A 13,799-nucleotide genomic window follows, 5' to 3' on the forward strand; every position below is an offset into this window, starting at 1 on the left:
GACTGGCCACTTAAGGTATTGAATAGACCTGGAGACATGTTTAGACAAGAGGGAAGCTAGCCGACTTCAAAGGTCCAACAGGTAACAGACTAGCATGACAAATACAGTTTTGCTGCGTCTTCATATTGTGTGTAAACCTAGGGACTGGGCACACAGAGTAGGGGAAAGGGTGAAGGAGACCTGAAACCATGAAAGGGAAAGATGTACAACAGAAAATCTGGCCCCATGATTCCCTGAAACAAATAGTTTGAAGTGGAAGTAAAAGAGCAATGCAGGAGACCATTACCATTCTTTATCTGAAACAATGTATGTGATGAATCTCTTCAGAATGGAGTAGGAATGAAGATGGCCCTCTTCCATTTGGTAGGAAAAGGAAGAAGCAAAGTGAACAGGAGCTTTTTCTGCAGAGAAGTGCTGGTTCACCTCAAGACTGTTCATCAAATACACCAATGTGCTGATGGGGTACAGTGAACAGACACAGCTGAACAGTGGCACCAGTCATCTTTGGACAGTAGGATTTTCTTAGTCATCCCACTCAGTTGTTCTTACAGGTTCCCTTAAAGACTACAACAGCCTGAACTTCATAATAAAAGCATAAAACTTGGAGCCAGGACACGCTCTCTCCTACCACCCACAGGAGCAGGGGCCAGGAGGACCTCTCCAATGTATATGTTGTAGGATGCAAGGTTATTTTCCCCACCAGCTATCCCTTTCCTGTCCTGCTCTAGTCCCTCAAAGAGGATCTGTGACTTTGGGCTTCTCTCCCTCAAGTGTGAGGGGTCATACTGGAGCTTTATGGGCTGATAGACCATCACTCACAATTCATATGTAGTGAAAAAATATAACCTCTCTCTAAACATGCTGGAAGGGTTTGAACCTTTACTTTCAGATGGATTCTCAGCTGAGGGTGATTATTTCAGGACAGCTGAAATCACTGAAGAAACCCAGTTAGCACAGTAACTAAAGCAGCAGCACCCTAAAGGAAATGCCTGGTATGTTAGTGTGTTTTGTGGTTGGTTTGAAAACGGCCAACATTTTACTGGAAATTTTTTAGGTCTGGAGAACACTCATTTATAGGGAATGTGACTCTGGTAGCAGCAGCAATGGCCATCACACAGCTAGGGGGATTTTTCAGATACAGCCAAACCTCATTTTATGACATATCTGTGTGCAGTTTATAAAACAAGTTCTTAAAACCTTCCATGGCAATAGCTGTTGAGGAGGAACAGGCCTCATGGAGGTAAGGCTATGCTGCAACAGCCATTATGTCCTTAGTGGGGAAAGCACATGCTTTACTGCAGGGGTTTTATTATGTCTCAGGTCTAAAAAAAATCTTTCTGAAAGTAGGCAACTGGCTACTAAAAATTAGAAAAAACAACTCCATCTATTGCAGGAATAAGACATCTTAGATATTTCTATCTATATCTGTATCTCAAAATGTCAGAAAAGATAATGATGTAGAAGGCCTCAGGATGTTATCTTGTCTTACTCATTACTTTCAGGGTGACCTGATAAAATTCAGTCAGTTGTGGGCACAGTTCTATGTAGTTGTTCAAAATCAAGATCAAGTGAGGCTGATTCCCAAACTTGTCTGGGCAATGTGCTCTTGTGCTCATACAAGATCTCAAACATTCTGCAACAAAATAAATTTTTTGATAATATATTACTTCACTGTTCACTCCAAAAGCACATTTCAATTCATTCTTTTGTTACTACCTCTAATACACCCAACCTTCTGTGTACCTGAAGACTGCTGCTCCCTGAGGATGCCTTTTCTTAACATCAAATTTTTCATTTTTCCTGATAGGTTATTTTTTGGGCTTCCACGAGGAGGCTGAAGATCAAAGGCATTAAGACTAGGAGAATAAAGATTCTAAAAATTTCTAGAAGGTACAAAAGTGTTGAGAGAAATCTGGAGGCCACTGAATCAGCATTGTGTAAAGAGCTGAGCACATGTAGTTTCTGTCCCTGACTTTACATACCCGCAAGAACATAAAGAAAGATGGTGCCTTCACAGCTCTGATGGACACAGGTGGACTGAAGAATTCAGACTCACCAAGATGACATGGAAGGACACACAAAAAAAGACTCACAACTGGAAGAATTGCAACTGCTCTGCCAGACCAACACATGCTAAACTTTGCCCTCCACTCCTCTCCCCGTGAGAAAATCATGCAAATAATGAAATAACTTCACAGGATGTTGGTAGGAAAAGTGCCACATAAGACCTTCTCATTTAAGAGCAAATCTTAATCTTCTCTTGATTTCTCATTCCAAATAATGAAAAGCTGTGTGATTAGAAAGTTTCATTTAGGGCATTAAAATTAACCTATTGCTTGTCCTGTTCATTTGTATAAAGGCCATGACTCAAAATATACTGCAGTAAATGATGGTCTTTAGGTAGACTATAAAGAGCTTCGGATTGAGTATAAGTACATGTAAATATCCAAAATAAAGCTGCTTAAATAAGAAGGATGTAAGGATGTGACAGAGCAGCACGTCTCAGAATATCAAACATACATGCTCAAGCATTTCTATTGTCTTAAAATGATTTCTATTGCTATTGCTATTCCTGTAAAATGATTACAGGAAAAATATTTTCACAGTGGGATTTCTGTATTTTAATCTAACTAGAGAATTAACAATAATAATTATACTTTTATGTACAGCTGAAGAAAAATGTATCTACTCAGTAGGCAGCAGGTTTATTGCTGAATATAAAAAACCAATGGACAACGATGAAAGATTCTGATATTCTAGTATTTCCATATTTAAAGAATAGTCAGGAAACACTAAGCAGATGGGATAAAATTTATAACACAATGGGTCAAGGTTCAAGTAGGGAAGGAACCACAGACTTTATAGAGTACGAAGAAAATACAGATTTTTTTTTTTTTTGCACATAATTATATAGCAATGCTTTAGGTAAGGTTTCATTTTAGAGAAAACATTACTAAAACTCTTACATGAGACTTTCCTCATTTTGAAATTATCTGTACTGAGCCACAAATCAATATCTAGCTCGTCCAGATTCTCTGACCAAGCATTTATAGTAAAAGTACTCAGTACCTGAAATTTAGTCAGTGACAAGAGCAAAGGTGGAAGGTGGCAGTATTTCCAAAGGATGTACTGCAAGTGGCATTTGCACATTTTATCCTTCCAAAGCTTCATAAATCCTTGGAAACACCCTAAAAAGCTGGAATACATCATACAAAGTATTTCTACATCTGTACACTTCAGCACTGATAAAAAAGATCTTTTCTGATATGGCTTTCTTTATTACTAAGATTCAAGTCTCAATCCAGATTTTGACTAGACTCAAAAATGAACCATTTATCAGGGAACATACTGCATCCTTGTGCAGCATCACTCATTTGTGGTGCTACCATAAGCCAGAAAACAACGTACTTCCTATACCTGCATATTCAGTATCTGAAAATACATCAGCTTTCTTTGAATGGAAGACGTAACAGTAATTTGATTAACTGCAGAAAGTATGAATGAAAATCCATGAGAATCTTGAAAATTATTTTCTTCTTAAGAAACAGCAGCACATACTCCAAATCCAAAAGGCAATTTCTCAAAACCTAAAGTCTGAAGTGGGTTATAATAGGTACAAATCAGAGATCAAGTACTCCTTAGTGCTGGGGGAAAGCAGAAATGTTGCTTGCTTTAAAACATGAACAGAAGAAACTTCATGAGCTGCCTTAGCCAAAGATTTGTTGGTATATTGAGGAAAGTACAAGCATGGGAGATGCTTAAGACATGCTGCATCCTGTTGATCAGAGAAGACTTTCAACACAACTTGTTCTAGACTGTCCTGTTTCTTACCAGAGGACAAGTAGCTTTGCCAAGTCTGATAAACATGCAGATGACTGTCACAATTTTCCCCTCACTGTACACTCTGTCACTGCAAATCGACCAGTATATCATCTTAGTAGGTCCTTCTCTACTCCTTCTCCACTTACTTGATACTATTTCTAGCATTTCTAAGCCAATTTTTATTCACAAAATACTGTGGCCAGTAATTCTAGCCATTTTTCTAGAATTCTTCACTGATCTGTACTGATTTTCTCTCCTTTTTAGGCTTTTTGCTTGTGGTTTCTTCCTACATTTTCTCTCTAGCTCCTGATAACTCTTTTACAGATTTCTTTGCAGACAATTTTCCTTTTCTTTCTTACCCTGCAATCTTCTCAAGCTTCTGCTTCCACTTCTACATCTTATCTTGGAGCAATGATATCCAACCTCCCAATTTAACTGCGATGACTTATCTACTATAATCTCACCCCTGGCCTATCTCCTTCCATTGATCCTACACAAAAACACAACTGCCTAACATTTCCAGAATGCTTACAAAAGTTTCTGCCTATTTTGGCTAAAATTACCTGCTTACTTTGTTATTTCTTAACTTTACTCATTTTCGTTGTTTCCTGTAACTGTCAACCATCACTTTCTGCTACATTTTCACAAAAGCTTTTGTTCATTTATCACTTTCCTACTAACCCACTCTATGTTACCATTAAAATTCTTGCCTGTGCCCTGAAGTTGTTTTATTTGGATTTCAGCTCTCTCTTTCTTGACCTTTTCTGTTTCATCTTTTATTCTCTACAGATATTTTACTACATCAAGTAAACCCAGATTCTCTGCTTACTGAATTCATTTTACCACCTACTTCTTTAGAAGTATCCATAACTTTCATGGTCCCAGTTAACTATTTCAGTCAAGTCCCAGAGGGCTAAAACCCATCTTTCATTTCAGAAAATAGTAATAGAAGTACTGTAGAACAAGTTGGTCTTAACACAACTATTCATTGAAAACACATGTAAAGTTGATATGAAACTTGCAGAATGGGCTAAAGTAGGATGACAAATAAATAACTTTTGAAAATGCACTGACCTACTCTCAGATAATGCCTGAAACCTAACAGAACAATATAAATACACTGCAGTAACTTGATAAGCTGGTTTATGGGGGTTTCTCTTGGATTTCACTGACACGTCTGCTTTCAATTACACAGATGAAAAACAAAGAGCTTTAACATCTTGCTCTTCTCCTGATTGCAATAAAATGCCATTTCTGAAAACGGCCTCTTAAAACAAAATGCAACAAAAAGCTAATTTAGAGGTAGTACTCATGTTTTAGAACTGGTAGTATGTGATTTTTTGGGCAGATTTTCTCTATGACAGCACGCAAGAAAGCACAGAATTAGCCTTTCATGTGTCCTACCTCCACCCATCCACTTCTTATAAATGTACTGTTATAAAAGCACATGTAAAAATCATAATCTTAAAATAAAATTCATTCCACACAGTCAGTGGAACATTTTTTTTTATTACAACAGTAAGCTTCCTCTGAATAGACATGTTTCCAGATGTTTAGTGAGTTAAAACTGTGCCTGTAGTACCAAGATGTGCCAAAGAGAGAGCTACAGGATGAACTATTAATACACCGACTGGCCATGGTGATGTAATTCATCTTCTTCAGTTTATGGTAGTAGACACATGTTAAATAATGCCATATTTACAGTCAAAAAAAGTTGCATCATGAAATGTTTTAAGGTTTTAAGGTCCTTACTCTTGCAAAGAATGATGTACATACCTAAATTCATGTGCACTGGGCAGTTCCCCTGAAGGTAGCCCCTTCAGTTTCTACAGAATGAAGACTTTAAGAGCTACTGATGATTCGATGGTTCATTAGTAAGGAAAAGCAATTAAGAAAACCGAGGGTAACAAATTTAGAACAAGGCCCCTTATTCCAGACCTGCAGGGGAGCACAGGCTCTGCCCCAAAGACTTCAACAACATGACCTCACCATATAAATACTTCATCCATCTCCAAAACACAGATTATTATTCATTATTCAGCAATTATTTCACCCAAGTGAAGTCAACTCGTTAAATGCTGATCTCCTCAACAATGATACTCACCTGCTGTCAGACATTTAAATCTAATTTTATCCAGTGTACTGTTAAGTTTTAAGAAATAGAAATTCTCAGTCAAAGTATGGATTCTAATTTGGGAATAAAAACCTGATATACATTTTATTGCCAATTTTTGTGTTAAAAAGACTTCAAAAAACTGAACTTACAGATCTAATGATTTCCCGGTTTTCTAAAAAGTTATTTAGTGACTAAGGCTAAACGTACAGAGGTTACAAAGTGAAATTTTTCATGTTCTACAATAATGTTGAATGCTTAAAATTACTATGTCTGTTCACTGTGATACATCAAAGCCAGATTTTGCTGATGCACTCTGTTGTCTAAGGTGAAGTAGGAGATATATTGATTCTGGAGGTGAATGCTACTCTTCTGACCATCTTATTCTGTCCCTCTTTAAAAGGAATGCTACAATCTCTTTATCAAAAGCAAGTATTTTGACAGATACTTGTGACAAGTGCTCTACTATATGAAAATCCAAGACTCAAGACACTGTGATAGTAACAAATTATTTACTTCACTGGCTTTTGTCTGCCTGGGCCAGAGACCATGTGTTTCCAAGTGCTTGCCCAGAGTGTAATAAAACCTCAATGGACCCCTTGGGGTTACTCTAATGGAAAAGTCACTTACCTGTTAGCTGTGATAAACTCATTGTCACCACAGGACAAATACTTTCTTTGTCATCTCCTACAGATTAAGATTTGCGTGAGATTGCTACAAATGAATTAAATCAAGTTCACATCCTCCCTTCAGACAGTACTAAGAGATCAGGAAAAGTGTGCAATACAGAAAAGGAGTCATGGCCCGGATCCAGATCCCTGCTTTCAAAAGCAACCACATCACACAGCATCATTCATAAATGCTCCACATTTCGTCTCCAAAAAGCACGCATCCTTTGCTTCGCTATTCCTCCCGCTCCTCTGAGATTCCAAGCAACTGCTGGTGCAATTTCCCATGGCTTTTCGGGTGTAGTTGTGTCTCCGGCAGACCAGAGCTGACAGCTCTGCTGCCCGCCGGTTTCGTACCCATCACTTCGCGGTGCCACCGCCGGGCGCCTCTCGCTGGGGACGAGGGGCACCGTGCGGTGTCCGCCCCGGCATGTCGCGATCCCTGCGATATCCACCGAGCTGCGCTGGATCCCGGGTCGGGAGGGGTGTCCGTCGGGCGAACGCACTGACCCTTTCCCCGCGGCACAGCCCGTCCCGGCACAGCCTCGTCCCGAACCTGCCCGGGGGTAGCGGGACCGGCGGGGGCAGCGGCGGGGCCGGTGCACACCACGCCTTTCTGCTCACTTGGACGTGGCAGCGGCGCTTTAAAGCCTGCCCGGAACGTGCAGGGACACGGGGAAGAAAGGGGCCCCCAAAGGGGGCCCGGCGGCCCCATCCCCCGGCAGCGCGGGGGACGCCGTGGGGAACCCCGCAGCCCCGTCCGCAGGAGCCCGCACCCGGCAGCGGGTCCCGCCGGGGCAGAGCCCGGGGCTCGGGGCGCTGGGAGCCGCTCCCGCACTTACCTTGTCCCCGGAGCGGAGGCAGCAGCGCCAGGAGCAGGAGCAGCCGCAGCGGCCGGGCCCCGCCGAGGTTGTCCATCGGCGGGGAGCGCTCGCTCCGAGCGGGTCTCGGCTCTCCTGCGGCGTCCGGTGGGCTCCCCCTTTTCGCTCGCTGCTGCTGCTGCTATCCCAGCCGCCTGAGACCGGTTGGAAAAGAGCTTGCAGGAACCCCCCGCTCGGTGGGCTTTACAAAGATTTAATTCAGTGCCTGCCCGCTTAATTATACAGCCTGCAAGTGCTCGGCAGAACAGAGCCGTCGCCGCAGCTCGGAGGCACGAACCCTGTTGCTTCTGATACCCCGCCGCCCCCACACGCTCTGAAAGTGACTCCCTTGAGCTCGGAAAACTGCAGATCCTCAGCATGAACCTCGGGCCGGCGTGACTGATTCTGCGAAGGAGAAGTGCAGCGACTTCTCTCGGTTCCAAGGGAGCCACAAACAAAGGCAAGGCAAAGCAAAACAAAACAAAAGAAATCACCTAGAAGAGGTTTAACCTCTAAAGGGGAGATATTCAACCTCCCTTCTAGGTCTTTCCGTTGATTTTACCCCAATACGGCTTTTGTCAATAAAATAAGATTTTGAAAAGGAGACAGATTCTAGAATCTTTCAATGAAATTCAGTGGGGAAAATAAAAATCCCTTCTTCCCTCCCCCTCCTCTTAAGAAGTCAGGATGAGAATTTCAATTCAAATGAGGCAGCTCTGCTCTGTCTCCTCTGTCTCCCCTCCCTTCTTTTTTCTTTCTTTTTTCTTTTTTTTTTCTTTTTTTTCTTTTTTTTTTTTTAACCTCCTTATCTTATTTAAACAGGAACACAAACACTGATAGTGGTCAAAGGACCCATTGGCAATGCTGTTGCTGAGATCTTTAAGATAATGAGAGGGATCATATTTGCAGGCAAATGGGGATGGAAACACACAGAGAGTTCAACACCCCTGTATACTTTGACCTCGATTTTACACAAACAAAGAGTTGGAAGTCATTGTGTGTTTACTTGGAGGTTGTGCCACGTGGACTCTGATTGGGCTGTTCCTCTTGCAACTACTCAATAATGCAACTTTTGAGTATCTCTCCTCAAAATGTCCTAAGGGAAAAAAGTCTTCAAGGCAGTAAGAGTTGAATGTGTGTTTTCTTCCGCACCAAGTTATTTGTACTTTTCTAACACAAGAACATAAATACAGCCGTAAGGCCAAGAGTCCAACTATCTCAATGGCCTGTCTTCAGCCATAATTGTAAAGTAATGGAAGAGCATGAATAAGAAAAACACACGAGATAATTTTCCCAACCACTCTCCCAGCCTTCAGCTCCTTTGAGTTTGGAGCATTTCCTCCATGAAATGTGGTCTATGTGTACTTAGTAGCCCTCAGTGAATTTCTACCCCATGAAATGAGAATACAAGAACTCTCCCCATGAGTTCTTGTAAAAGTTTATCATCCAAAATACCCTTTGGCAACCGGTTTCATGGATTTACCAGTGACTGTGTGAAGGGCCATTTCCTTTGATCCTTTTGAACCTGGTTCCAACACCCTTCTGGTGCTGCCTCCCACATACACTGCAGAAAGAGTTATCCAAGAACTGACCTCCATCCACACTCAAAATACCCACATCATCTTCTTTTAACTGCTACAGGGGAGGGGGGAGTTGTGGGTTTTTTATGGTGGAGTTTTTTTGGGGTTTTGGGTTTTTCTGGTTGGTTTTCTCCTTGCTATTTTATTGGGAAGGGGCAGCTGGAAAAGGTGAAAAAGGATGGATGGCTGATTTTACAGGGGGAGGGGGAATTTAATCAGGGGATTTTCTTCATAAGCATGTCTAGTTCTCTCTCTTCTTTAAATGCCCTAAATCAGTTTAAAAGGTTTTTACATCAGTCACAGTGAGACCTTGCCAGTGTTTCATTCCAACCTCTAAGCTACCATTTTTCATGTATCAGACAGCTGGGAGAGACACCTAACAGAGATTACACCTTGCCTAAAATTCATACCAGTTTACTGAACCAGAGGAATCCCCTCTATAGAAACTCTGGGTTCAGTTCAGTATTGCCTTATTTCACTCTACATTAAAACCTCCCCTAATGGATTAAAGGTGGGTAGAAAGAACTTCACCCAGCGTGCCTAAAACAGTGTAAAGTCATACATAATAGCCTGTCCACACATGGAGTTACCCTGATTAACACCATGTGTGGACGTTTTTACTCCAGAGTAAGAATTCCTTGTTCCCGTTTAGTTTGCCACCACAAACTATACCAAAAATGAGGCAAATTAAAATAAAAGTTTAAGAAGTATTTCCAGAAAACATCATGGCTATGGTCATCTGCAGACCTGACAATAGGTTTTTCATTGGTTTGGGATGGTTTTCTGGTTGGGTTTTTTTTTTGCTTAATACACATTTCTACTATAAATTGGCACTCTCACCTACAGTCAGATTGAGAGGCCTCGAGTACATGTGATTCCAATTACTGACCCCAAGCTTTGTAATGAGCTGAGCCATGCACTTCAGGCTCAATCCAGAGGTCCTGGGAGTCAATGGAAAGCAAGGGCTTATGAGAAGGAACATTTTGCATAACCACATTTTTTTTGTATATCTGTTTGTAAAGGCTCTGTAATCTTTTGTGTAGCCCTAAAACAAACAAATTCTTTAATGAGGGTTTTGTTTCTCCTTCAGAAGAATAAAAATCATTTGCAGAAGATCAGATTAATGAGTAATGACAGCGTAACAAATCATTGCACAAGTCATTTCCAAGGGTGCTGTTGAGCGTAGATACACGCAAGTAGATTGACAAAGAATTTAGAATTACTTTATCAAATCCAGCCATCTATAGCAGCAGGTTCACAGCTCCCACTTGGTTACTTAGGAATTCTTGAGATGGCCTGATTAAGCCTCTATAAGGGCATCAACCTCTGTCTAATGAACAAAGCTGACCCAAAGTCCCAGCTGTTGTGCCTCCCGGCTCATCTCTGTTACTGCAGTTCCCAAAGCCTGATTTTTTTTTACCACTCCACCTATCTGTCCCAGAACCTGAGCAAAATAGAGGGAAATGAAATTGCACTGTCTTTCCTGTTTTCAGGAAGCATGTTGCAAAAAAGTTACTAGACTCACCTAGAAATTAAACCTAACTGTAGATTTCTAACTGTAAAGGGAAACTCCTTGGGCCCTATGGCAAAAAAAATAAAGCTACAAATTGGCTCTGGTTATGTGCTGCAGTAAAGATCCATGAAAAGGCCTCTTTCCTACTTAATAGGAAGAATACATCACTGGTTGGTACAGATACACAAGGATTAAGAGGATTCATGTGGTTCTTACTGTCTCCCACTGTAAATACAAGACCTCAAACTCCACAGTAGGTAAATCCATGGCTATTGCAGTACAAATGACCACTCAGCTTAGTTCCAAACACTAGTATGAGCATGGTACAACTGACAATCAGCTTCTTTGCTGCCTGGAGCAGGAAAAGAAAAAGAAACTTAGAGAGTTTTCAGAGATGGATGCACAGTAACCACTGGTTATTTTTTAAAATGGCTACTGCCATTACAGATAAAAATTTCTTGCTTATTTTGAGTCCAAATCAATGTATGTTAGTTTTTAATAGCTCTCTGGGCTTGTATTCATGTTGAAGTTGTCACTTTGTGCATTACCACTGATCACTAAAGCCCTTTAGGGTAGTATCACTTGGGGACACTTCATATGCACTTTCCATATCCTTGCCAGGGTTTAATTTGGAATAAATCAGGATGCAGGCACATCCCCATCCTCAAATCCCAAACCACAGAATATCCATACCAAATGGCTCCCAGTCTAGGTAAACAAAAGGAAATGGGAGGACTGTGAGCCTCCTCCATTGTGCTACGAGTCCAAAACTGCACCTCAAAGAAGGCCCACCCAGACACCACCACCAGGCTTGTTATAGCATTTTGTAACTAAAGACAGAGCTGGAATTACTTTTAGAAAAATTATTATGTCATTCATAACAATCTTAAATTTAGACTGTTCTTTATATAAATTGTATCACATAGAAATACATAAATAAGTCAAATTATATATGCATAAATATAAATATAAATATAAATATAAATATATATATATATATATATATATATATATATATATGCCTTTGTATAATCTGCCTGGGCTCTATGCTTCAAATGCCTAAAGACTGTCCGAAGAGGTTTGGGTTATCTTAAAGAGCTTTCCTTGTCAAAGACAAAACCTCTTTTCCCTCTTTGCATGGATCAGTTAAATATTCCAGGCTAGGACTCATAACCCTGAGTCCTTTACAACAACATTTCTTTTAAGCATGTTGAGGTTTTGCCCATTTTGGAGATAGATATAGCTCTCTTGGACACTAGAACACACACTGGTTGTCCGTTAATATGCATGGGGACTGCTTCTAAGACAAGGGAGGAGTTTATCTGGACATAAAGGAATGCTCTGATGATCCAAGTCATTTCCCTTGTGGCATTATTTGTAGAAGTCAGGAATAACTCAATCTGACATTCATGGGGCTTCTCCTTCTAGAGATGCATCCTCCCAGTCTGTCAGTTCTCTCACTTCCCATGAATTTCATTTCCCCTTCTAAAGTTTCTCATGTCCCTGCACACTGAACTAGCCTGATGTGTGGATCTGCAAGGTGTTTTCCATGACCTGAGCCCTAGGAAGGCTGAGATACTTTGGATAAGCTGGAGAACAGTGTGAGTCATGCACACACACGTAGGAGGGGACAATGGTATTTGCTTTAAACTCTGCTTGGAGCCTCCACAAATCCAACAACAGCAGGGATCAGTCACTATTTTAGCTTCAGTCCAAATAAAATCTCATGTTAAAAAGTGGGGGAAATCCATCAATAAAGTAAATGGCAATTCTGGTAAAGGCCATTTCCCCTCCTGATAACCCTGGTAAATCTGAACTCCATCCCTTGTCAAACAAAAGTAATGTCCGAGTATGTGACCCAATGATCTTTGCACACCAGAAAATACACAAGCGAATATAAGACATTTCAATCTTGTTTATTCAAATAAATAAAATCCCAGAGTCAGTTGTACCTACTAGCTTCACACCAGGAGTAGTTTTCTATGTTTCCTCATGGTCACTGAAGACCTGCACCATTCAGTGCTGTTTCTTCATTGTTTTACGAATTTTCTGCATTATTTACAAGTCTTTTTGCATAGTTCTAATAAACAAGAACCCATCCTACCCATCTGCAAACAGTCCCAGCCTGCCAGAAAACCTTTATCTTACCAGTAGAAACTGTGATTTAAAACAGTATAATGTAAGCAGGCATTCAGGGGAAAGAGTATGAACACTGATAAAACTCAGCAACAAATTCATGTATACTCATTTCCTCCTTCTCCTCCAGTTTCACAGACAGCCTGTTTCTTCAGTCTCAGTTCCCTTATCAGAGGTTCTCAAACTTTATTTACTCAATTGCCACATCTTTTAGACTTCACAGCCTTGAGCTGAGTGTCTCTGTCCCAGGAACCCAAGACCATTCTTGGTGGCCTGATTCTGTTATACGTTATTAAATATTATTAAATAATACCGTTTACTGGGAGTGTGGCTTGCATTTACAAAATGCTGACACAATTCTGAGCGGTGGCCATCAGAGGGTACCTTAATAAACATGAATTTAAAAGTTATTGTAGTGTAGCAAACTGTTTAGAATAAAAATATTATAAGCTTACCATATTTTCTGGCACAATTCCACAGAAACTGATTGATACCTGGTATGTGTGAAATTTGTACACACCGGGTTTTAACTGGAAGGGTGAATGGGTCAGAGGATCTATGCACAGCTGCAAAATGCAAATATTGAATGAACTTGATGTTCCATGCTGCGTGAGCTCTGTGGTTCTCAGGACAGCCAGTTTCATTTGTATGTACTCCATCATTAGCCAGAGCCTATGTGGATGAGGAGGCTGGCTCAGAGTCTTTGGAGAGCTCTAAGTTTTGGATAACACTGAGCTTTTCCTTCTGTCAGGGACTACTCCGTCATTCCTTTCTTAGCTCCTGGGTGAGCTCTGGAAGCAGAGGAAGCAACAGGGTTTAGGTTCCAGCTAAAAGAACTTGAAACAACTAACCTTTTCTTTTCCAGACTGCCCTTTCCTTACACTCTTATTTCACTTGACTTTGATGTCACAACTGTTCTGTCATACAGTCATAGAGTTTCGGATTGGGTCAATGAGATATTCCTGCAAGAGGGAAGAACAGCCACCAAGTGAATGTATGAAAATACGACACGACATACAGACAGAGAGCAGCAACTTCCACCAAAAGGGGGTAAAAAAATACCCAAGCTGCTCCCAAAAATGACCCCCCACACCTTGAAAGTCCTAA

The 13,799-nt window shown here is 40.9% G+C and overlaps 1 protein-coding gene across 3 annotated transcripts in view; it reads right to left on the bottom strand.

Annotated features, from left to right (window-relative positions):
• Nucleotides 1-7,857, bottom strand: part of FBLN1 (fibulin 1) — a 71,025-nt gene extending 63,168 nt beyond the window's left edge. Inside the window, exon 1 of one of the 3 annotated variants that reach the window (XM_066184333.1) lies at nucleotides 7,446-7,852. In XM_066184333.1, coding sequence (XP_066040430.1) covers nucleotides 7,446-7,521 — 76 coding nt within the window. In that variant the 5' untranslated portion in view covers nucleotides 7,522-7,852. Of the gene's footprint in view, nucleotides 1-6,565; nucleotides 6,651-7,445 lie in introns of those variants that run through there. The other 2 variants (XM_066184335.1, XM_066184336.1) reach the window with 2 other exon arrangements.
• Nucleotides 7,858-13,799: the final 5,942 nt, after the last annotated feature.

This window comes from Chamaea fasciata, unplaced genomic scaffold (genome assembly GCF_029207755.1).
Source record: "Chamaea fasciata isolate MVZ Bird 193981 ecotype frontalis unplaced genomic scaffold, bChaFas1.0.hap1 SCAF_5, whole genome shotgun sequence".
Lineage (NCBI taxonomy): Eukaryota > Metazoa > Chordata > Aves > Passeriformes > Sylviidae > Chamaea > Chamaea fasciata.